The 23517-nt window shown below is 56.0% G+C and overlaps 11 protein-coding genes across 11 annotated transcripts; 7 read left to right on the top strand and 4 right to left on the bottom strand.

Moving 5' to 3' along the window:
- Positions 1 to 251: 251 nt before the first annotated feature.
- On the top strand, positions 252 to 794 carry MFIFM68171_11176 (uncharacterized protein; the record flags this gene model as incomplete). The annotated part of the gene is made up of 1 exon (XM_071066595.1): positions 252 to 794. The coding sequence occupies one exon, from the start codon at positions 252 to 254 to the stop codon at positions 792 to 794; it is 543 nt and encodes a 180-aa protein (XP_070922696.1).
- Positions 795 to 818: 24 nt separating this feature from the next.
- On the top strand, positions 819 to 2119 carry MFIFM68171_11175 (uncharacterized protein; the record flags this gene model as incomplete). Its single annotated transcript, XM_071066594.1, has 2 exons — positions 819 to 1214; positions 2078 to 2119. 2 exons carry the CDS (start codon positions 819 to 821, stop codon positions 2117 to 2119), a joined length of 438 nt encoding a protein of 145 aa, XP_070922695.1.
- A 3416-nt stretch (positions 2120 to 5535) lies between these two features.
- On the top strand, positions 5536 to 7543 carry MFIFM68171_11174 (DUF676 domain-containing protein; the record flags this gene model as incomplete). Its single annotated transcript, XM_071066593.1, has 4 exons — positions 5536 to 5577; positions 5655 to 5803; positions 5867 to 5968; positions 6037 to 7543. The coding sequence occupies 4 exons, from the start codon at positions 5536 to 5538 to the stop codon at positions 7541 to 7543; spliced, it is 1800 nt and encodes a 599-aa protein (XP_070922694.1).
- A 906-nt stretch (positions 7544 to 8449) lies between these two features.
- Positions 8450 to 9315, top strand: MFIFM68171_11173 (Bacterial-type extracellular deoxyribonuclease; the record flags this gene model as incomplete). The annotated part of the gene is made up of 4 exons (XM_071066592.1): positions 8450 to 8521; positions 8574 to 8707; positions 8848 to 9004; positions 9064 to 9315. The coding sequence occupies 4 exons, from the start codon at positions 8450 to 8452 to the stop codon at positions 9313 to 9315; spliced, it is 615 nt and encodes a 204-aa protein (XP_070922693.1).
- Positions 9316 to 10123: 808 nt separating this feature from the next.
- On the bottom strand, positions 10124 to 11101 carry MFIFM68171_11172 (uncharacterized protein; the record flags this gene model as incomplete). The annotated part of the gene is made up of 1 exon (XM_071066591.1): positions 10124 to 11101. The coding sequence occupies one exon, from the start codon at positions 11099 to 11101 to the stop codon at positions 10124 to 10126; it is 978 nt and encodes a 325-aa protein (XP_070922692.1).
- A 963-nt stretch (positions 11102 to 12064) lies between these two features.
- MFIFM68171_11171 (Short-chain dehydrogenase) lies at positions 12065 to 13086 on the top strand (the record flags this gene model as incomplete). Its single annotated transcript, XM_071066590.1, has 3 exons — positions 12065 to 12571; positions 12633 to 12858; positions 12917 to 13086. The coding sequence occupies 3 exons, from the start codon at positions 12065 to 12067 to the stop codon at positions 13084 to 13086; spliced, it is 903 nt and encodes a 300-aa protein (XP_070922691.1).
- Positions 13087 to 14222: 1136 nt separating this feature from the next.
- MFIFM68171_11170 (Kelch repeat-containing protein) lies at positions 14223 to 16309 on the top strand (the record flags this gene model as incomplete). The annotated part of the gene is made up of 3 exons (XM_071066589.1): positions 14223 to 14415; positions 14478 to 15153; positions 15214 to 16309. The coding sequence occupies 3 exons, from the start codon at positions 14223 to 14225 to the stop codon at positions 16307 to 16309; spliced, it is 1965 nt and encodes a 654-aa protein (XP_070922690.1).
- Positions 16310 to 16436: 127 nt separating this feature from the next.
- MFIFM68171_11169 (Zn(2)-C6 fungal-type domain-containing protein) lies at positions 16437 to 18728 on the bottom strand (the record flags this gene model as incomplete). Its single annotated transcript, XM_071066588.1, has 5 exons — positions 16437 to 16738; positions 16798 to 17090; positions 17186 to 18448; positions 18509 to 18563; positions 18638 to 18728. 5 exons carry the CDS (start codon positions 18726 to 18728, stop codon positions 16437 to 16439), a joined length of 2004 nt encoding a protein of 667 aa, XP_070922689.1.
- Positions 18729 to 19206: 478 nt separating this feature from the next.
- MFIFM68171_11168 (NADH dehydrogenase (Ubiquinone) Fe-S protein 7) lies at positions 19207 to 19971 on the top strand (the record flags this gene model as incomplete). The annotated part of the gene is made up of 3 exons (XM_071066587.1): positions 19207 to 19409; positions 19464 to 19722; positions 19780 to 19971. 3 exons carry the CDS (start codon positions 19207 to 19209, stop codon positions 19969 to 19971), a joined length of 654 nt encoding a protein of 217 aa, XP_070922688.1.
- A 278-nt stretch (positions 19972 to 20249) lies between these two features.
- On the bottom strand, positions 20250 to 20787 carry MFIFM68171_11167 (SLAM family member 5; the record flags this gene model as incomplete). Its single annotated transcript, XM_071066586.1, has 2 exons — positions 20250 to 20614; positions 20670 to 20787. The coding sequence occupies 2 exons, from the start codon at positions 20785 to 20787 to the stop codon at positions 20250 to 20252; spliced, it is 483 nt and encodes a 160-aa protein (XP_070922687.1).
- Positions 20788 to 21410: 623 nt separating this feature from the next.
- MFIFM68171_11166 (Cytochrome P450, family 3, subfamily A) lies at positions 21411 to 23291 on the bottom strand (the record flags this gene model as incomplete). The annotated part of the gene is made up of 4 exons (XM_071066585.1): positions 21411 to 21582; positions 21649 to 22139; positions 22253 to 23167; positions 23223 to 23291. 4 exons carry the CDS (start codon positions 23289 to 23291, stop codon positions 21411 to 21413), a joined length of 1647 nt encoding a protein of 548 aa, XP_070922686.1.
- Positions 23292 to 23517: the final 226 nt, after the last annotated feature.

Raw genomic sequence — 23517 nt, 5'->3', positions numbered from 1 at the left:
TTTGTCCGAGTGGATCCATGGCCCATCAAACCTTTAGAACAGCGAGTAGGCTGTCGGTAGTGGGTATATCAGGCAATACATGGGACGACTGCCTCGCGCGTCTCCCAATGGGGACGGATGAGTACGTCAGGCATATCGCTTGCAAAGGCGCTTACTTTGTGACCTTGGTTGGGAACGGCATCTTGATTGTTTGGTATGCAGAATCTTGTGAAGAAGTACGGTGACTTCATCATGGGGAACGCGTCTCGTTGATGGAGTGTGGCAGAGTGACGAGCCTGGTCGCTACGGCGGGGACGAGGACAATACGAGTGTGGGACATAGTTACAGGTGACGAGATTTACTGTCTCCCAAAGTCCGTTGATCGAAGAATCCTCACCCTTTCTTTCGGCAAGGGTGACGAGGGGTTGCTTATCGGTTACGACGACGCCTCCATTCGGTGCATAGAGTTCGGAACAACCGGCGAGAAATGGAATCACGCCTTCAAGGTGCAGGGGGATACCGAACAGCTCCGCCCCCACTTGATGTCAATCAGCCCAGATAATTTACAGGTCATTGTTGCGTACCGCGGCAAGCCGATGCTCGCTTGGAATCTCGATGCGCTGGATAGCCAGCCGCAAGTCTGCGTCTTCTCCGAAGACGTGCTCAGCAGTGGTACGGAAGGGCTCGATACCTCGGTATGGAAGGCAGCCACACCAGAGCGCATCATATGGCGTCCTGGGCTCCCATCTGTCCTCATCATGTATAACTACGCGTCGTTGTTTGAGTGGGATCTTGAAGACGAAAGCCTACGGTAGATTCCCGAGATCTCGGCGCGAGAAATGACGCTTAGCCCCGATGGCAAAGCGCTCCTCACCAAAGACTATAACGGTATGCTCAGCATCTGGTCCGTCCCGCAGTTCCAGCTCATGTACCAGCTTCAAGAGACGGGAGTGGTTCGTGGTTTGGCCTTCAGTCCAAACGGCCAACGCTTTTACGACATCCGTGGTCCTTTGTGCAATGTTTGGGAGCCAGATGCCCTCATTCGGCCGGAGGGCTCGGATCGGGAAGAGCTCTCTCATAGCTACGATACAAGCTTGTCCGAGCCAATCTCTGCTGTCGCTGTAATGGCGCGCCCTGAGATCACCACCCTTGTGTCCGATGCAGAGGACCGGTTTTTCTGCTACGGAGACGAGAGCGGGGCTGTGGTTATGCACGACATGAAGACCGGAGAGAGGGTTTGCCAACTCTATGGACACGCCACTATATAGCCTTTGTGACTGAGATGACATGGTCTCTTGCGAGCCACTTCATTGCCTCGGCTGATGATTGCTGCCGCGTCATCGTCAAGAGGCTACAGAAACCGACAGGGGGAAACAGCACGTGGGGTGTGTACACCCTCTTAGACTTCCATCCAGGAGATGCAGTGGTGCGACTTCTCTTCAGCGCCTCGGAGGAGTACTTGTTGGTTGCGTCGCCGCGTTCAGCCAGCGTCCGGAATATGCGAACCAGGAGACAGGTCTGCCCGTCAAAAACCCCACCCGAAGCTCAAATGAAGTGGTTGAACCATCCGACAGACGGGATCTTGCTTATTTCCATCGGTTGCGGCGGCCTGCGGCTGTTCAAATGGGACTCGCTGGTTGAGATTGGGCTGCGAACGCCCGGCGCCGCCCAAGAACTGACGAACCGATGTACCTCAGCCGAGCCTCGATGGGACTTCATTTCAGGACAGTTCTCGCCTTAGCGTTGAGCGATCCTTCTCTATCAACGCCAAAAAAGTGGCATTTAATACTCTACTAGAGGCTTGCCCACATCGAGCTCACAACAACCAGCGGAACATCATGATTGTCGACGTTGAGTCGTTAGTGCGGCCCGCCCAACCGAAGCCGGTAGATGACATATTCCCCCACGTCCATCATTTCATTGGAACGCTTCATGGTCACCTAGTATTCTTGGACCATCATTATTGCATTTGTACTTGGAACTCACGGTCGGCATCGCTTCGCTGAAGCGACACTTCTATCTCCCTAAAGACTGGTTAAGCCCAAGCATGTTAGGGCTGTGTGTGCTAAGTGATCGCGGCACAATATTGTGTCCCAAGAACGGGGAGGTTGCTGTCATTCGACCCGGGATAAAGCTGTAGAAAACGCTACCCTTTGGATAGAGACTATCTAGTCGGGCTCCGAGGGGGGAAGGGAGGGGGGGGGGGTGCCTTGGTCATGATGTCGCCATACCCTGATTGTATCGCCCAGCGCTGGGAATGGCACCTCTACTGGTAACATAATGACGCCCAGCCAGATACCGTAATGACCTAAGTAGATCATGCTGGTGCCTGGCTAGGCGTTATGATGCCACTAGCATTTTGGAAGTGCTAGCGCTGGGCAATACGGTCCGGGTAATGACAGATGCGTCCCCTTCTACTGCTAGGTAGTATTAAGTAGCGTTGTTGGGTGTAATCAAATCGATGGTTAGAACTGGGCATATCTAGAAAGGAAGGGTAATTTTGTGTCAAAAGCGATGGTTCTGCTGCAGGCAGTCCGTCATCCTCACAAGTCCCTTCGTATCCAATGTACAGGGGAAGTATATGCGCTTCTACCATGAAGAGCGTAGTACGCAGTTGAAAAAATAACCATGGTCCCATACAAGAGGCACCCCCAGTTCATACTAATGGGCGTGACGGGGGTAACAGGCGGAAAGAAACAAAACACAGAAAGGACAATCAGGAAACACACCCAGCGGCATTAATAGCCAGACCAGGCCGACCGAGCGACCAGCAACGTGACGGCAGTGCGTCACCTCTGAGTCGCCTCAGGAGCAGGGAGCCTATGCAAAGGATATATGATGTGAGGATGCTTACACCGCTGAGCGAAAACAACGCGTTTAGAGCGGCGGATGAGCCAATGTTGACAAGAGACAGCAGGCAGTTAATGAGCAAGGAGATGAAAATGGCGTTGAGCGGGACTGCCCGGCGCATGTTAACCTAGGAAAGACGAGCTCGCGGTTAGTCATCTGGGGTGTTAGACAGGGATGGAGGAGACCCTCACGGTTGCTACCCAGGCCGGAAACGGAATCCCTCTGTCGCGGGCAAAAGACCACAGCTGCCGCGAAGCTGTTGCGATCTCCGCAACAACACTCCCCGTTAGCGAGACTAAGGGGATAGCAACCATGAAAGTGGTGGTTGCGAGGCTATGCGTGGCGTTGTATATGATTTGAATGAACGGAAAGCCGGTCACACCCAAAGGGGATGAAAGGACTTGATCAACATTGGTAGTTCAAAAGGACAGTGTTAGGATCATCAACAAGCCCAGCGCTCCGTTCAAGGGTAGGGCCATCATGAGAGACCTTGGTAAAGTCCGGGACGAGTCTCGAACCTCTTCAGCTGTGCCGGATTTGATCATTGTTTAGCAAACCCCGGCGGATGGGATTGGCAGCGTATCAGCTCACCTATGTGTACCACACAATCAATACCCCCCAACGAGGCGGATATCGGCAGAAAGCCAACCATGAACGACAGCCCCATGCTCGGCCACCCTCCATTGTTGGTGAACTCGGTGAAGACCTCGCTAGCAGGTTTGTGGGGAGACAATACCCACAGAGGAATCGCAATGGCAAAGAGGCCACAAACATGGATGATAAAAACAAGCCCTTGCACAATTGGCAGTTGGTCGCGAGGAAAATGTTGAAGACGAAGGCGGCCAGGATGAGGGCGATGACTAACAACGTTCCATGCCATGCCTGGGGGATATAATCTGGGTGATGGAGCGTAATCAAAGCCTGCATCGTCGTTCCGATTAAGAAGGCCATGGCGCCGATGGCGGCCTGCCATCCGGTAAAGCAAAGCCATCCTGCGGTTTAGTCAGGGTGTATAGACGTACGAGTATGTGGAGGAGAAGGGGAACCTACCACTAAGATAGCTCAGATACTTCTGGCAAAAAGAAAGCGAGAACTCGCTAATCCACTAACGAAACGCGTATGTATGTTAGACAATGTAAGATATGACTTTGCTTTAGCCACTACTAAGCAATGTACATCGAGGCACATACGTGATACTGGCCACCTGCCGTTGGCGATCTACCGGCACCCAACTGTCAACGAACCAGAGTGACAAGCATGCGATCGAGACGTGTGCGAGACTCACATGGATGCCATCTCAGCTAGACTAGCGTATACAAGGCCATAACCGAACGCGCAAACAATGAAGCCGTAGATGAGCCCTGCAGTCCCGCCATTCGTCAAGCTTAGCCCGAAAGTTCTGTGGGAAGCGATCCGGTCAGCGAAGGTCTGCATCTCTTCGGCCACAGTACTGGATTAGTACTTGGGTCCGCATACGTGATGTTGATCTCCCAGGTTGAGATGAGGGTGCAGCCAAAACCCAAAATGGTAGCCAGCCTGAAATTTCTCCGCAGTTGCTGAGGTCGACCTATCACCAGCATGTCATGGCGGCCAGCTTCGGTGCCCTGCCATTGCTTAGCGACTTCAAGGGGCGGAAGTTGCGCTTCCACATGATAGTGATCTCCAAGCATTTCAACTGAAGCAGTCCTCTTGGCCATGTTATCCAGTGGTCACAAAGTAGCGCAAATACAACGGGAAAAGGAGCTGTTTCGGAGGGGCTGAACCAGGTGCCCTAGGAAACCGGGGGGTTGACCTTCTTCCGGAATGATAGCAAGGCGCCGGCCTCTGGGCCAACTGCGGAGGGTTCCTTGATCGCGCCACCATATGCGTGGACGCCGAAGCTTACTAAGTTCGTTGCAAGGGGACTGCCGTATTGTACATACATGGTATACACAACCCAGGAACTCAGTAGGCCCGGTTTTGACCCCTTCACTGGAGTTGACCCTAGGGCTTACTGCTAGCTGTCCCGTGTGGCAACAACCCGCCTGTTGTTACGGGGTGAAAGAAGGGCCAACCGGTCTAAGTTTGTTCTGGAGGGATTAACTTGGCTGTGGTCAACGTTTGGAAGAAGTACATAACGTGGACAGGACACATAATTCAGCCCTGTTATTTGCTTTTAGGACAGAAGAAACGGGTACGATCATCCTACCGTCCTTTTGCTACATTGCCAGATCGCTGGAGGTTAATCCATGTTGGAAGCAACGCAAAGGGTTTTAAATCCACTTCTAGTCCATTTGCACTACGGCGGTATAATCGTGTACAACATTGAATGATATCGTTGGTGGTTTGAAGTAGGACGGAGGGTCTATTTTGCCGTTGGCCTGCGACGGCGAAAGGCGTACAATTGCGATGGGCTAAATGACTAGAATTATTTCTTCCATTTTTGTTTTCCCATCTCGAAGCGAGGCCATCTCGAAACTTAACGAGGTGAGACATGTGATGTGAACATGGGCCCTGTCTTCATTGGATGGAAGGGTTGCCATGACGTTGCTGATGACGTTAGACGTTCCGAAGCCCTCAAAGGCGGGTAACAAGAATTGCCGTGGCCAAGCCTGCGATGTTTTCTGTCTCGCGGGGAACGGCTGCGGACTGCACGCTTGCAGTTAAAACAGCGGTACAAAGCTGGGCCTAGGTCCGCTTCACGAAGTTGAATCAAGATTATCCAAGATGAAGCGAATACTGCTACTTTGTTTTATTCATGGGTTTAAGGTTAGCCACCGGCTTCCCTTGACCTCTCGAGTATTTGGTGCTGACCTTGTCTTACTACTACTAATTACTATAAACAGGGCGACGACGACACGTTCGGCGACTTCCCTAAACATCTCAAGGACACGATCGCCAACAACCTGCCAGACCATGAAGTCGAGTCGGTTGTCTACCCTAAATATGAGACTAAAGGAGAGCTCACGCAGAGCACCGCAGCCTTTCTAGAATGGTCCGGCCCCCCCGCAAATCACGTCCTGAAATGATGCACTGAGATCCATCTAACAGAATGTAGGCTGAAGGAGCGGGTGATGGACCAGCGGAAGCTTCATCTCGACAACCCCTGGCCGCCCAACGACCGGAAAGTCGGTGTTATACTCGTGTCCCACTCCATGGGGTAAGCGGCTTCCCTTCTCTGCCGTGAACCGAGTACCGTGCGTGGTTACTCACCTGTAATTAACCCAGAGGTTTCGTCGCGAGTGATGCCCTCTTTCGTGTGCTCGACGATCACTGTAATGATGAAGGCGGCGCGGGCCCAATGTTCCCCTTCATTCAAGGCATCATTGCCTTTGACACCCCATACAACGGCCTTGCGCGCTCCATGTTTGTATACGGCGCCTTCTCCAACTACTCAAAGGTCAGCAATGTCTGGAACGTCATGACGGCCCTCTCAGCGGCTGCTCCGTCTGCTCTATCGAGACTCGCATCTCGCCGCGCCCTCGGCACTGCGACTGGCAGGATCGTCAAGCGATCTTCCATCCCCAAGACATGGCAGATGATTGCCCTGCGTACCGGGACCGTCGGCGTCATCGCGGCAGGTGGTGTCGCCGCATACATGCATCGCAAGCAGATCCTCGAGGGGGTGCGGACCGTCCGCAACCTGACCAAGGAAGACGTCGTCCAGGGTTATCAGCAGTCTGTCGATGCGCTCGGCCAGGGGCTGGCGTACATCAACAGGGGTAATGTGGGGGAGTCGTTTACTTGGCTGTCGGATCACCTTACGTTTGTGGGCTCACTGCTCAAGCCAAACGAATTGAACCGTCGGCTTGAGCGGCTGGCTGCCCTCAAGGGCGTCGGCGTCTGCGATGTCTATGCGTCTCTGGGAGAGAACGGGTACTGGAGCGGCGGTTACTTCGTCCCCGAGCGGACGTTCTGCGCGGTCCCTGCGAAGGATGAGCCCGCGGCGAAGCTTTTCACTCGGCAGGTTGTTGGGGGTGCGCCGGATGAGATCAAGGCGCACATCAACATGTTCAAGCGGGACAAGAACAAGGAATACGAGAAGATGACCAACGACGCGGCTCAGCTGATCGTCGGTTGGTTCAACGACGAGACGGAAGTCTACGACGATCCAAAGTTTGCCGAACCGACACCTGCCGAGCCGGCGGAGACGGAGGTCATTGCGAAAGTGGTCGACGGCGAGGGGATTGCCGAGACGACAGAACACAAGGAAATCGAAAAGCACACCGAAGAGGATACAGATATGACTCTAGATGACGGCGTCCCCGACGAGTCGCCGATAGACATTGCAGCAGCAGCTTCCCTCGTCCCGTTGCCTGATGATTTGGATAAGGACGTGGCGGAGGATGTAGACAAAGAGGGCACGAAGTCGGACGTGGCGGAACAGAAAACGGCCTACATGCGGCATCTCTTCGGCATTGCCCAACAGACGAGCACCAATCTGCGGTCATATCTGCCGTCGAAACTACCCACGGTCGAGATGCCTAAAGTATCGATGCCTAGTAGCGTTAGCATGCCGAGCATGCCCAACATTCCCAGCATGCCAAGCATGTCGATGCCGAAAGGGATCAATCCATTCACGTTCAAGAAGCAGGACGCGGGGTTGGCTCCGGGAGGGGGTTCGGAGGGAACCACAGAGGCCAAGCCAGGCAGCTTGGAAGGTGGTAATGCGAACAACGGGGAGCCGGAGAACGTGGGTGGCGAGAATAGCGAGCAGGTTGCCGTTTCGAAATAGCTCGGTATGACTGACGTTGTTCGGCGAGTTCTGATATCAGATGGTACGTTTTCTTAACATTCCTGATAATTACCCAGGAAAGTGTCGTTAGCTTCCTGTGATGGGATCACCACTTTATCTTCGAGCTATCTTCCGTATAACCCTTATCTCCACACGTTCCCTGTTGGTTGATGACCCTCTGGACACATGGATCCCAGAGGGCTGCTTGTGGGTTCTGCACCCCCTCGGTATCACTCCACCCAATACAGTAGACGGCATGACAAGTGCGCTTGGCGAGTGATTTCCGCTAGAGCGTACCAGCGGCGACGAGAACGCCATGTGGAAATGATTAGCGACAAACGCTGTTGTGCATGGCGGGGCGATTGGATGACCCGCACCAACTCCCGCGCGGGAGATCCCGAAAAGGAAGCTGGATATAATCGGGTTCGGTGGTGGGCGGGGACGGAGCAGTACGGGGGACATTCAGGGGGTTTCAGACCCCTGGGAAAAACGAACCCTGGGCCCCGCAAACCTTCCTTGCGTGGTCTTATCTCGCGTCTTGACTGGACAGGAGATTCTTCGACCCGGGTCGCACCGCATCGGCATTGGTTGCATCGGTATTGTTAGCACTTTGGCGGCGGCTGATGCCCTTGGCACGAACGGACAAGTCGCGCGGTACAATCTTTGCGAGACCTAACGCTGGGCGATTAGTGTCGTGCCGAACCCCCAATCGCCTTCCAGAAACGGCACTGTCGGGGCTGCGGCTGCAATGCTTACCTCCACCAGAATGCTGTGCCCTTTCACGGAAAGGGGGCATTGCCCTGCGGGAGGTTATATTGCGGCCCTTATCCTGCCATCTGTTTTCCTGGTTCTCGGGAGCAAGCCCTTGGTTCACCAATCAGATCTAGTCGTAACCAGCCGTCAAACATGAAATCCTTCATTGTTGGCACCGTACTGGCGATGGCCGTGTCTGCCATCCCGATGCCAGCCCCGTCTCCTGTAGGTCCTCGGTGGTGCTAGTCGAGCAGTGCTCTCACACGAGTCTTCCCAGCCCGGAATCCCTTCCGCCTCGACGGCAAAGAGCCGACTGGCCTCCCTGACTGTCAAGGCTGCTCATGACGACGGCAACTATGACCGCGAGCTGTTCCCCCATTGGAACACCGTCAGTGGTTCCTGCAACGCCCGGTACGAGTTCCCCATGACTTTTTAACAACTCAAACCCCAGTACCCGCGGGATTGGAGATGTAGGTTCGGAAGTCATCGCCGCCAACAACGCATGTCTTCCTGAGGTCAACATCGGAGCGTGCTGACAAGCTGAGCCACAGCGAATACGTCCTGAAGCGCGATGGGTCTAATGTCGTGACGAACGACGCCTGTGGCGCCACTTCTGGGACATGGTTCTCGCCGTTCGATGGCGCGACTTGGACTGCTGCCTCGGATGTCGACATCGACCATATGGTTCCGTTGAAGAATGCCTGGATTGTGAGCGCCATCTTCCCCGTTCTCTTGCGAGCCCCAGACCTAGATACTGACCACAATAGTCGGGCGCCAACACCTGGTCGACCGCGAAGCGGACCCAGTTCGCCAACGACATCAACACCCCGCAGCTATGGGCCGTGACGGACGACGTCAATCAGGCCAAGGGCGACAAGTCGCCTGATCAATGGAAGCCCCCTCTCAGGTCGTTTTACTGCACCTACTCCAAGAGCTGGGTGGCCGTCAAGTACGCGTATGGGTTGAGCATCACGTCGGCCGAGAAGTCGGCACTCACAAGCATGCTGAATACTTGCTGAGACCACCGCGGGCGGGAGGAGGAGGGACTAGCGTAACAGGCAGCTAGGCTAGTATAGCTTTAAAAAGCCTTGTATGTTTGTACTCTCCTGTGGCGTTCTCTGGGTGGCATCAGATATATGGGGGGTTGTGCGCATCCATGTAACCTCTCAGTGTCAGCATTCTAGCGGCAATAGTCTAGATTGACAACCTGGGGGAAAGCGGCGGTAATGGAGTCTCACAGGGCCAGAAGAGAGCTCAATTGCAAACCATAGCAGAAGCGCAAAGCCTGTGACACAGGCACAAAATTTTGGCAAAGTCATTTATGACGGTGGCTGGAACATTAGCAACTTGAAGTCGTTGCCGAGCTGTCCTTGTTACAATGATACCAAGCTCGTTGTATTGATGAAGAACCCTGGCAACTGAACATCCCGGCCTGGGAATTAAGAACGCAGACAGTAATTCTTCCGTCTTGGGCGCATACGTTTTGATCGACATGCTCGAGGGTGGAGAGTGATAACAAGCTGTGTCAGCTTAATGATTATATATTTTACCCTAACCTCTGTCGGAACTCGCGGCCAATGCATCGTGAAGTGGAGAGTTTGCATAGCATATGTACTAGTGCCACGCGCAACAAAGGCAGCCCGATCCAGAACAGTACATGATTAACTGATGGATGTGGGAGTGCTAAAGACAGTAGAAGCTCGTGGCAACATCAAGGTTGAAGCAGTCTGATCACTTTGCCGAAGCTGGTTGACTATAGATTGAGTACCCCTCCTCAGGACCGCCGGTATGTCCGTTGTAAGAACTTGAAACCAGACATGCCCGCTGTCATGTTCCCTGAGGCCCAGCCTCCCTTCCCCTCCGGTGCCCAAAACACCACCCTTCAACTCTCTCCACCCCATAGCTAATCTCCAGCACCGCTCTAGTAAACTCATCCACCTCTTCCGGCCTCGCCGCTTCCAGAACCCTCCACCCCTCCAAACTCTGAATCAACGCCCACGGCGATAACCCTTTGCTCAGTATACCCTCGCCGCCGCCCTCGGTGGAGGCACGCAGGCTACTCTGCAGCACCTCAAGCCAGGCATACCCCGACCGGGCATCCCACAGCCCGTTCAGGGCGGTGAACGCGGCGCCGCCGGGGCAGATAGACCAGCCCTGCTTGAGCGTGTTGTAGACGGATTGCATGAACGTGGCGGCGAGGTAGGTGCGGCGGATGGATTCGGCCGTGATCCAGGCGTGCCAGAGGAGGGGGGTTGAGGCGTGGGGAGGGAGGAGGAACGGGTTGCTCGGGAGGGAGAGTGCGTTCCCGTCGTGACTCATTGCCGCCGTGTCGGTTGATGGCGTCGACCGGACCTGGAAAAGGTCGTCATTGGTGGTGGTGGACGACATGGGCAGCAGCATCATGCCGCTCTGCTCGGCTGGGCTCGTCGACAGCAGCTCGGCGGCGGCGCAGTCCAGCCGCGCGCTCTCCAGCATCCGGTTGGCCCACGTGTGCAGGACGTCAATATGCGTTTCGGCTCGGGCGCGGGCGCGGATGTCGCCGTCGAAGAGCCGGACCAGTTGGTAGACGAACAACGCTTGGGTGCGGGCGAGGTGCGTCGGCGTGTCGACGAGGAACCCCGACGAGAGGCCGGCAACGTTGCACTCGTCAGGGGGCTGGGACCGGATCAGTCGGTTGACGCGCTCCTCTATGATATGCAGGGCAGTAGCTTTCGCGCCGGGCGCGGCGGCGTGGTACGTAGCCAGAGAAGTGTAGGCGTCTTCAACACACTCGGGCATCCAACCGCGGTATAGCTGGCTGTGCATGATTGGGCTGTGTCCCTCCCTGACCCAGGAGTAGCCCCATGACTTGAGCGTGTTGATAAAGTGCGGTAGCGTCTCCTCGCTCACCGGGAGATCGCCCTCTTGGCGGGGCCCTGAGCCATGTTGGATTACCCAGGATTCCGTGGAAAGGAACCAGCGGCAATTGACCGTGGTGTCCGTATTTCCTACAGCCGTAATGAATTGTGCAGGGGTTACCGTGGAAGAGTGGTCTGGGTAGGGACAATGCTCTGCCTCAGTTGGTGCTCCACTACTACTACTCCCTTCACTTTGAGCATTGGGTAGGATGTTCCTGTTAACGGCAGACAACGGACCACCAGACCGAGTAAACGCGAATCGCCGTGGCGGATATGCGCAATCGACCCCCTTCTCTATGCAACGCATGCAGCAAGGGAGAGTCCTGTCACACTTCCTCTTGGCTTTCGTGCACTGAATGCACGTCCGCTGACGGCGGCTCCGCATCGGGAAACGAAGTTGGTCTCTAAGGGTTCCCGCTCCTCGAGGTTACGGAAACGAGGGCAAGCTGTTGTCGTGATGATGATTCACGAGTAACTTCTGTCGTGCAGACACATGTGCGGTATACCCTTGCGGGGTTCGCTGACGGGAGACGGCTTGGCAGGTGAGATTTGCTTCTATTCGCCAGCGCCGACCTGGATGCTACTGAGTCTGGCTTAGCCTGCGGATGAGAGGCGGAAAAGTTGCGGACTTCGTGACACGCCGAGCTTCGATTCCCGCCGGCGGCGCCGGATGCCGAAGCTTCACGAATGTGCCGGAGTTGACTAATGCTAGGCGACATGGCAGCCTCAAAGGGATGAAATACATAACAGCGTAGATCAAGCAAAGTATATAAGAAAAGGCAATTGCTCCGGCCAATTTGATGCTCAGACACCATATCCAGAGCCTTGCACGTCCCATCATTCCCATCGGCCGAGTACTACAATTATTGACATGGCACCGTCCAGCATTTCAGTCAATGTCCCGTACATCAAAACTCTCCACAAGAAGCCGTATCCGGCCATCTCGCCTCTCAGACCCGAGCTTAGCCAGACCGGCAAGACGGTGCTGATTGTCGGGGGATCAAGCGGGATTGGCTTTGCCATCGCTAAAGCCTTCGCGCAGGCTTCAGCATCTCATGTCATACTCACAGGGAGGAGGGAAGCCGTGTTGTCGGATTCCGTGGCGCGACTTCAAGCGGAAACTAGGAGCTCCGGGACCAAAATCAGTGGGTTCGTCTGCGATTTGACAGACCCCCAGGCCAGCGAGAATCTATGGAAAGGTTTCCGGGACGCTGCCATTGTCGTTGACGTCCTCGTGCTCAACGCTATGAGCAGCGGTGAGGCAAAGCCTATTCTTCAAGCAAGGCTGGACTCCACGTGGAAGGTGTTTGAGACGAATGTTCGTGGGCTGCTTCACTACGCGCAGTGTTTTTACGAGCAGGGCGGGAACCGCCCAAAGGCATGTTACTCGGAACCCCAGCATGTTGCTATCGGCTCCTGGCTAACTACCTAGCGTTCAGTACATCGTCAATGTGTCCAGCACGGCCATCCATAACTTCACCACGGAGAGCTCTTTTATTCCCACATATGCTCTGACGAAGGGCTCGGGCACTCTGCTGATGCAGCAGATTGCAAAGGACACAGATCCCAAGGAGATGCAGATTGTCAGCTTCCATCCCGGCGGCATACTCTCGGAGTCAGCCAAGAATGTGGGATACGACGAGAGCTCTCTGGATTGGGACGACGGTAGGAGACTCAAGCCCGTTCTCCCTATGGTGCTGTGCAGCGCTAACATTCGGAATAGTGGACCTTCCTGGGCGATTTGCCGTGTGGTGCGCAACCGAAGCGGCTCGGTTTCTGCATGGCCGTTTCGTGCCAGTCTGGTGGGACGTGGACGAACTGGGGAGTGGTGAAGTCCGCGAGCGGATCGAGTCGGACTGCAATTTTCTGAGAATCGGCGTGGTGGGATTCTAGCGTCATCCCGCGTCCTGTGACGAGAATGAACATCGCCTAGGTACTGCAATTAGTAACTACTAGTACATTCATCGCCGTGTCTTCCTGAGCTCAGTTTCATCAGCCACGGCCCACGGTATCCCACGGACACCCCATCTGGGAAGCAAGCCACGTTTGATGGCTTCATGCACGAGATATCCAGCTACGGCTGATTGGACAAAGTGCTGCGGATGCTGTCGTCAACTGGTGCCCGGCACAGCTGGCCAACCATGCCCCCCATCATCCGCCCTCCGAGCGGGGTTCCATATGAGGTTATCCCGTAGGGCTGAGGTTCCGACCGATTGTCTGCTGTGGGGCTGTGGTGGGTGGGTGGATGGATGGATGTACTGTACAACCTTGAGGTTGTACTGTAAGTTACTGTCCCCTACACCGCAATTCCAGTTTTCTCTCTTCCTTTCATGCGCTCCTCTTCCGCATCTGCGTTGAGGGGCCACCCTTCCCGTTGCGTTTTCCGTCCCGCCTGGACGTTTCCTCAGATTAATCGTTTCGCAAACCGTCCAGTTGAGAGGTTTCCCGGGCTTGGCATGCTGACGGCGTTATGATTGCTTGGGGAAGCCGGCAGTGTCGAAGCCACTTAGTGGCAGCGCTGACTCTGAGTGGGCATTGCAGCGATGACTGTGTCTAGCACGGGGCCAGGTCAAGGCCGCCCTCGGCTCTCAGTGGCTGCAATCCGCCATGGCTGGAAGCCGAAATTGGCGGAGCGGGCCCCGTGAGCTCGGGATTGGCTGCTCCTTGTTGTACAGAAAGCCACAGTCGATGGTGCCCTCCGAAAGACGCGGGAACCTACGCGACAAGCGAAAAGAGGCGCTCGACGCCCAACGGTCTCGACAGCCATGAGCGATAAAACATGGCTGCATACCTTAGGCGCCACGAACGCTGGGGCGAAACCTTTGACCACGGTCGCCCGCTCAACGGCGTTCGTGCTTCGTTTTATCAACCTCCACCGCGACTCTGCTACTCAGTTAACCCTGGAGATGCGGTGAGATCCGAAGCTCCGACTAGAGCGTTGCTGCGCTGTCTGACGCCGGCTTCGTCAAGAGATTCCTGCCTGTTGTCAGTGTTGTTGTCTTCCCATTCGGCTTCTCCCCGCAAAAGCAATGCTGAACCGCCAAGTTCTGTTCTTCCTTCTCGTCTCGGGCTTCGTCGCGATTTCCTTCGGACAATACCATGCCGTCAGGGATTTTTGTCGGAGGTTCGGCCACCAGTCGGCAGTTGTCGACAACAGACTCTATGTCGATGGCGGATTCGTGAATTGGAAGCCCTTCACCGAGACCTCCCAGAACCTTAGCAGTTGGTTTCTTTCCGCTCCCCCCCCCGTTTTATGGCTGTTTTTGCTGACGGAGGCCTTGCAGATCCCTTTCTCGTCTTCAGCGACCTCGATGATTCTGCCGTGGGAATGCCTACGTTGCACGCGAACCTCTCCAAGAACGCGACGATACCCAGCGTCCATGGAGGCGTATTGTGGGACGACTCGGTTAATAAGCGGTTGTACTTGTACGGAGGGGAAACATATCAGACCACGCCTACAAATTTCTTGCTCTACAGTTACGACATCCTTAATGACCAATGGGACTCGCTAGGTCCGCCAACCGGCCCTGTCTCGATTACTCCGACCAGCTACGGCGCCGGTGTCTCCATCCCGGCAAGGGGCGAGGCGTACTACTATGGAGGGTGGTTCAACAACGCGTCGGTTCCTGGCTGGACGGGGCCGCCGCAGGCGTCCAACAGGATGATCAGATACACGATGGACTCGAATACATGGAGCAACCTGACAGGTCCGGACACCATCAAGAGGGCCGAAGGCGTGATGGTCTTTATCCCCATTGCGGATGCCGGGATGTTGGTGTATTTTGGCGGTAGTCAAGACTTGAACGGCACTCTGACGCCGCAGCCGCTAGATACCATCTTCTTGTACGACGTTGCCAACGGCAAATGGTACACCCAGAAGACATCCGGGCGCACGCCCGAGGACCGGCGGCGTTTCTGCGCGGGCGCCACTTGGGCCCAGGACCAGTCCAGTTACAACATGTACGTCCCCGTTTTCCCCGTATCGAAGTCTGGTAACACTCCTAATGTACAGTACATTAGATACCTGTATGGAGGAGGAGGATTCGTTCCAGGCACGGGCTACGACGATATTTACGTACTCACCATCCCTTCCTTTCAGTGGATAAGAGGCCCGTACCCGGCGGGGAGCAATGTCACGGGGCCCTATCCCAAAAGCATGATGACATGCAACGTGGTCAATAATGCCCAAATGCTTGTCATTGGCGGTACCTACGCTAATGACACGACCTTCATGTGCGACGCCGAGTCCGTCTGGGGGCAACACAACATGGCTCTCTCGCAGGAGAATCCGGACCGTGACATTTGGGGGGAATACATCCCGAGTGTCACGACGTACACCGTACCAACCTTTATCCGAACAGCAATAGGTGGCGAGGAGACTGGCGGAGCCACGATGACAGCACCGGCGACCGGCTTCGCTGCCCCCGAGCTCACGGTTTTGATGACAAGGAAGGCCGTCATCACACCCCGTTCGCCGACGAGGACCATCCCAATGCCCACGGCAAGTAATCCGGGGAACGGGACAGACGCCTCGCCTCCTCCAGAGTTGGGCACCGGCGCGATCGCAGGAATCGCAGTGGGCGGGTTCGTTGCGCTGGTTGCTACGCTTGCGGGGTGTTGCTGCTACATCCGCCATCGACAGAAGTCGTATCAGCAGCCTCGCATATCTGGCCAAAGCCTGCCGCCCTCGACGGCCTGGGGGTCCACGATTCCTTCAGTCATCTCACCGGCGGTCACACATGCTTCATACGTCCAGCCGATCCAATCCCCGGTCATGTTGCCCTCGGTGCCGTTTTACCCGCCTGCAGAGCTCGCCACCGACGATCAGCGGTACGTCTGGGCGCGCAGCATGGCCGGGAGCCCTGTAAGCAGAAAACAGAACCCTTCGCAATGGACATATTCCCAGGCCACGGCGACAGAGACGCTTTCCCCAGCGCGCAGTACGAGGTCCCGGAATGGGAGTCGCGACGACAGGGGGCCCGTCCCCGGCGCGCCGTTTTGGTCTCCCCCGTCGCCGCAGCTTCCTCCGTACGTTTCACAGGTCCACATGCCACAAGCGCGAAATCCTTCACTGCGTGTGCCGATAGAACAATATAATTTGGATGAGATCCGTTAAGTGCCAGGGTCGCACCAGGGGTCGATTAATCAGGGGTCAATCATGTAGTTCAGGATAAGGGGGAGATGTTACATTTATTATGGTACTGGTGAACAATAGTAATGCCTTTCTGCACCTATACTTACCATCACGAGTCCCGCAACTCACGCAGGAGTGCATGCAGCTCGTCTGGAGAATCGTGCCCTATCCGCTGGAAGTAGGCTGATGTCCGGTCCCTGCCTGAGAGGGAGAACTCGACGAGTCTCCTCGCAACCCAGCACATTTCGCCGCTGTGTCGCGCATAGCCGCTCATGCGCAGCTGCTCGGGGTCTACCCGGCCCGCCACTGTCCCCCACAGCTCCTCCCAGCGGTCTATGGCGCGCAGGATGGCGGGTGCAGAGACTGGCAAGAGGGACATGAGTCTTGCGGTTGCGATCACGGACATCATAGCTGGAAGGGTTAGATAACCGGGAAAACCGCAATGGACAATGCTAACGGATGTTTCTCACCTAAAACCAGCACTTGAAGATCCAGAACCGACAGGTGCGGGATCGGAAAGCGGTCGGCCCCAGTCCAATCTTCGCCCATCAACGCGTCGACACCCTCCTTCAAAGACGACGCTCTCCGCCAACAATCCCTCCCTCTTGCCGCTATCACCGCTTCAAACTCAACCACATCATTCGCCTCCCAAAGCTCCTCCAAACACGTCATATCACCTGTCATCTCGCCAACAGTCATCAGCGAGGGGACATGGAACGCGCCGTTCTGGTGCCAATCCGCAAGCAGCGTCCACCGAGCGATCCTTTCCCGGAACTCCCACCGTCAGCACACACACACATATATATACTAATAGCAAGCGCAAAGAAGGCATCACACAAGCATGCCAGGGGAACCCACCGAATGCGCATCTCATCCCCCACAAACCAAGCCCAGTCCGGCATCCCACCACCGACCGCCGGCGGCTGCGTCTGGCGAGCACCCGTCCAGCCCAGGCGCCGCACGGCGTCGACCAGCACCGGCAACCGCACCGTCCGGCTCCTGCGCCGGGCGGCCACGTCGCCGCTGACGAACTGGATGCCGTGCATGAGCAAGCCCGCCTGGAGCGCCTCGTACAACGGCCACATCGACATCGATAACGGCGGCGGGGCTTGCGCCTCGGCACTGGTAGTAGTAGTAGTAGTAATAGTAGGACTACCGGTGCCGCCGCTGCTAAGCGTGCGCGTGGTGCCGGCTCGGTCCGCCCCGCAGCCCGCGGCAGCTTGGAGCTGCGCGTCCAGCTCGCGGAACACAAACTCCTCGGCAATGCGGAAGAAGCTGGGGATCGCGAGCACACAGTCGCGCGGTGCGGCGTATTGCGAGCCTGCTAGGAAGATGGCCAGCAGCAGCGCCGGGGACGAGGTTGCCGGGTCGAAGGTCGGCCGGTGGACCAAGGGGAGGTCGCGGTGGGTGTGGCGGAAGTAGGCTGATGTGAAGGTCTCGCGGTTGGACGGGGGGAGGAAGATCTGTCTTGCGACGGTGTGGTTGAAGGGGCCGGTGTAGGAGGGGTCGGTGGTGAGGAGGTGGTTGTGGAGGGAGGTGAGGGAGGCAAGGATGGGTGAGAGGAAGGGGTCGACAGCGGTATGGCTTAGCTCCGTCCCGGATGGCTGATTGGAGTCGCCGATATTGTCTTCGAGAAGAGTATCGTGCGCTGATTGCCCGAGTCCCAAGACGAAGAAGCCTCCGCTGAGAAGCGGGTCCTGCGCGAACCCGGCCAGGAAGCCCGGATCGGGGTCTGGCTGAAGCAGCACGCTAGGGGCATCGTCGTCGCGGCCGGGCTCGTCGAAGAACACCTCGACCATCGACTTTGCTTGGGGGTTGGTCAAACCAAGGAGGAAGGACACGGGAATCTTGGTGCTAGCATCCGTGTCGGCGGCAACCGTGGATGCGGTCGAGGGACTCTTGCTTGGTGAAACGCCGTCCTTGCCGTTGGTATGGGCTCGGTCATAGGTGCACTGTAGCTGCCGCGACTCGCACCGCCCGCACAGGGGTCGCCCATCGCAAGAGAGCTTGCTGCGAAAGCAGGTGTCGCATGCGCGGGGCTTTTGGCCACGCTTGGCTAGGGGCGGGTTCTCGCGGTTGTTGTTGTTTTGGCAGCTGGCCGAGTGTTTTCTCCAGACATCTCTAGGAGCGTGTCAGCCAGGGAAAAAGAGACAACATCCACAAGACAAGGGCAAAACACACCGTCTCCGAAAGCGTTTCCCACAATGCTTGCATCCGAACTGCTCGAGGTCCAAGTCTGACCAACGCGTTCAGTCAGCGGCATGATACCTCCCTGAGGCGTCGATGAGATAGAAGAGTCGGAGGGCTTACGGGTAGCTTCGTGTCTGCGCAGGTGGCTACTGTGCTGATATTGTCTGCCGCAAGTCATGCAGGCAAATTTCGCTGTCAGTGACTGCGCCATTTGCTTGGCAAAGGCAGCACCGTGAGAAGTCGGCGTGAAAGCGGGTGGGTTTTCTCCGATCAGCCACGCGTGATCAACTCGAAGTACTAACTGCCAGTCTTGCGACGGAAAGGAACGGAAGAACTGAGGACTGGGCTGTACTATCCATGCATCGGTCAACGGTAATCCCTCCTAAAGGCAGCCAAGGATACTGTCGGGGCCCGTAAGACTTCTCCGGAATTTTCCTGTCCATGTTCAGGTGGGATTTCTCCGAACCTATCAGCAAAGTGGGTCGGCCTGCTTTCCCGATCCGGACCCCTGGGAGCGTGTTACTCAACACACGAGAGGATATTTCTCTACCTTCTATTGCTTCCTAGGAGAACATTTTTATGTATAGAAGCAGGCTCCTTCAAGTTCCGTGGTGAGAGCTGCTGTGGGTATCAGTAACCGCCATCGTATTTGCCTACATTTACAGGCAAAAAGCGCATACGTCGCCAACATGTACCGGTACGCCCTCGTCAGGCGCCGGCCAGTCCTGCCGGTCAGTGGTAACCCGTTGCCCGTTCTCTCGATCGCGCCAGTCCGAGGATATAACGCCTCGAGAGCGTCACCCCTACACTCTGAGAAACCGCCGCGTCCCAATCCCTCGACCACAGCGCTATCAACGGAACAGAAGCCATCCGCGGTGGCAGAATACGTGCTGTAAGCATCAGTGCCTAATCTGTCCGTACTAGGTACCAAGCTCACGATTGCCAGGACGTCACTCGACGCGCTCGTCAACTGGGCCCGCCAGGGTTCCTGCTGGCCTCTGACCTTCGGTCTGGCCTGCTGCGGGATTGAGATGATGCACGCTTCCATGCCTCGGTATGACAACGACCGATTAGGCATCATCTTCCGGGCGTCGCCCCGCCAAGCCGACGTCATGATCGTGTCCGGTACCGTGACCAACAAAATGGCGCCAGCCGTCCGACAGTGTTACGACCAGATGCCGGACCCAAAGTGGGTTATCAGCATGGTATGTCCCGATGAATCTACAGTCTACATTTCACTGACTTGTGGCATCTCCAATCAGGGTTCGTGCGCAAACGGTGGCGGCTATTACCATTATAGTTACTCGGTGGTTAGGGGAGTGGATAGGATTATACCGGTAGATGTGTATGTCCCTGGGTGCCCACCCACGGCCGAGGCTCTTTTGGGTGGCATCTACCAGTTGCAGAGAAAGATGCGCAGAACAAAGATTACCAGGATGTGGTATAGGAAATAAATAGACCCCTGGACGACCACGTAGTGGATGCTTGAAATAATAAGAGGCTGTAAAATTCCTGTCTGCGACAAGTTTCTTCTCCACCCGATGCTCATTATACTTAGAGAAATGGGAAATATGGGATGGGAACAAGTTAACGACGCAGCCACTGCCATAACATTTGCCCTCCTGGCTCGGCCATCCCATAGGCGTATTAAAGTGAGTGTCTCTCTGTATGTGCAGCACCCCGCCAGCCTAACGACCGACAGCCCGGGTCTAGTTTTCCAACGCTCCTAATTCTATGGTTGTTTTTGAAGCTTGCCGTCCTCAACAAAAGCGTTCATTTTTGCTTCAGACTCGGCTCCTTTAGCCGCCACGTGGTGCTGCAATTTCGTAAAGAAAGCCACGCCCGCTGCAGAATCAATGAATTCGAGCGTCCTGGAAATCTTGCCAGCTTCATCAAAGTAGAAGATGAGCATCTTCTCGTTCGTGTAGGGCCCTACGTCGGTCTCAGCTGTTGCGTCGATCCAGACAACGACCTTGTTCGCCTTGTCGTCCTCAAAAATGTCGTTGATAGTCATCTGGTAGTTCCGGAAAGTAGGTGCGATGGATTCGTACATCTTCCGGTACGCGCTGTTGTCCATAGGTGCCCGCTCCAGCGATTCTGTGAGGTCAGCCGTGCTCGTGTCTACGTAGGGTGTTGTTCAGCGTAGACCTACTGGGCAAGACTTCGCACGTGCAACTCTCGCTGTGGTGGGCGAGGATCTTGTCGATATTTTGCTCGTTATGGGCGTCCAGGACGGCCATCACCCTGTCTCTACGGGACATTGAAGCCATTGCGACCTGAGTACAGTATGCACAAATTCCACGGTGAAGATGAGGAGGGAGCGAAAAACAGCGCCGAGTCAGCAGCTGAGGGCCTTAATGATTACATGGATGAGAACCCCGCAGTCTGAAGCCCAGTTGCTCCTGGACTATCTACCTCAGGTACTTTACCTACCTGCATTACTTTGTGGTACCTTAGCACGGACGTCTCCAAGCACCGCGCGTGTACTGCGTGGGCGCTGATGCAGGGAGTGGGCAGAGCTGAAACAGCGGCGAAACACACAAGGTGCCAGAAGTAAGCCACGTAACTGAGCACCGTGGCGCTCCCTTTCCAGGCCGACATCACAGAAGGTCCCTGGACAGGAACATGGCGGCATGATTCCTGCGTCCCGTTCAACTGTCCTTGAGCAGAGCCATTTAGGGCCATGACTCGATTCGACGGAAAGCAATATCAGACAACCCCCGTTTACCAATTACCTAACGATCTAGCTTGTCAGTATACCAACGGCCAGTAATAACAGAGGGAATAGTCTACGCAGCGGCTAATTAATTAACAAGCGGGCCAAGAGGGGCATTTTATCAACTCGCTTACGTTTACCTAATTCACTTCACTACACGCCGGTCCGTCCGTGTTTTTACTCACTGACCCCTTTCGAAATAGGGGAAACATGGACATACAGGGTCCCTTTCTCCCACAGTGGATATGCCTTTTGCCCCTCAATCCATTTCTGGCTCTCGTCCACCAACTTCAAATCAAAATGGTAGACGAGGTTTGCCAAAATAAGTCGCATCTCCGCGTACGCCAAGCTGCCATTAGAGTCAACTGGAATGATCAAAGGGGTAAAAGAGAGACGGAAAACGGGGCAGACTTACTTTCTACCAATGCAGTTCCTCGGCCCCACGTTAAACGGCTGTAAAGCCTCAATAGCGTCTCGCTCCGTTGATTGCTCCCCCTTAGGGTGAAGGAACCTCTCCGGCCGAAAGACCCAAGGGTCTTTCCAGTGGGATCCGCTGTGATTCATGGACCACTGTTGACACTCAACCATGGTTCCTCCAGGCACGAACTGTCCCGCAATCGTCGCGCCACCCTCGGCAACCTGACGAACAAGACCGCTTGTTACCGGCGGATAAAGCCTCAGCGACTCGCTCAGGCAAGCAAGCATATAAGGCAGCTGACTTGCCGAAGTAATCGTAATCTCCTCTGGACTGCTGAACGATGATCGAACCTCGCGCTGGAGCTTCTCCAGCGCCTTGGGATTGGACAGCAGGAGGTAGGTGGCGCCAGACAACAGCGTAGCGGTAGTCTCGGACCCGGCAGCCACCAAAATCCCCGCATTCGACACAAGGCGGTCGTCATCGATTCCCTGGATAAATAGCTACCAGTCAGCCATGCCATACATTGCCGAGCAGTAGTAATAGAGACCAAGTAAAACAGTTCAGAATGGAAGTCAGCCGCCCGGGGGGAACAGCAACTCACCCACTCAACGCGATACTTCAGCAACCCCTCAAACAAATCGTCCTTCTCATTCCCGCCCTCCATCTGCACCCTCCGCCTGACCATATCCGCCATGCCCTTCCGAAATTGCAAGACCAACCCCTTGACACCGGCAACCCACACCACCTTGAACAACCAACCCAGCGCGACGTAGTTCAGGGCCATGAGCACGCCGCCGCGGCGCACCGTCGTGACGATTAGCTCCACGAAGGGGTGGTACTTCTCAGCCTCGAGACAGCCGAAGGGCTCGCCGAAGACGAGATCGCCGACGACGTCGAAGGCCGCCCAGTTGTACCAGCGCGTGACGTCGGTCGGCTCCCCCGCACGCCCCTTCCGCGCCAGCCCCGCCACCAGCAGGTCCACCATCGCGCGGATCCGCCCCTCCTGGCTCCGCAGCGCCGCCTCGCTGAACCCGTGCGCCAGCGCCCGCCGCAGCACCGAGTGCTCGTCCCGCGCCGCCTCCAGGATGCTTGGTGCCACGTCCGGGAAGAAGCCGTAGAACTGCGGGCTCTTGGGGTTCTCGTCGGGGATTGCGTGGCCTTTTTGCGCCGCGCCGGGAGGGCTGATGCTGCTGTTGTTGTTGTTGGTGGTGGTGGTGGTGGTGGTGGTGGTGGTGGTGGTGGTGGTGATATCGGTGTCGTGGTTGGAGAGAGCGGTACGATGCCCGTATATGTCGCGCCAGGCCCGGACGTCAACGTAGGATAGGTGGTTGGGCCCCAGGCGGACCACGGGGCCGTAGCGCTCATGGAGGCGGTGGGCGAGGAAAGCGGCGCGGCCGTTAAGGATGGCGAGGGCGTACGGGATGGGGGAGGCGCGGTGGATTAAAGGACCTGGGTATTTCCGGAGCGGGTGGAATTGGAGGTTGTAGATTATTGTGCCAATTCCGTGGATGAAGAGCTCGCGGTGGCGTTAGCGTTAGTGGAGTTGTTTGGGAGTTTCGACTCGACATTACCAGGGCTAAGAAGGTGAATACATAGGTCCAGACGCGAGATGTTTCTCGAGGAGCAATATCGGGTTCCATTTGGGCTGTGGTGGTGAGAAAAAACAATGGAGGCAGAAGTGAACTTCCACAGGCGCGGGGTCTTGACGGCGTGTGATTAAGGTAGTAAATTAATCTGGACGCAGGGCCGGGGACTTTGACATTGTTACGAACCGAACGGCAGCCCCGCCTTATATTACCGAAAGTTCTGAGTAATTCCAAGCCCGTCGGGGCAGTGCAGCTGCCCCGAGCTGTACCCCTGTTCAAC

The sequence above is a fragment of the Madurella fahalii genome, assembly GCF_045866475.1.
Source record: "Madurella fahalii IFM 68171 DNA, scaffold_6, whole genome shotgun sequence".
NCBI lineage: Eukaryota > Fungi > Ascomycota > Sordariomycetes > Sordariales > Madurella > Madurella fahalii.
Note: the sequence above shows the minus strand (reverse complement) of the source record. Positions and strands in the feature narration are given on the sequence as shown.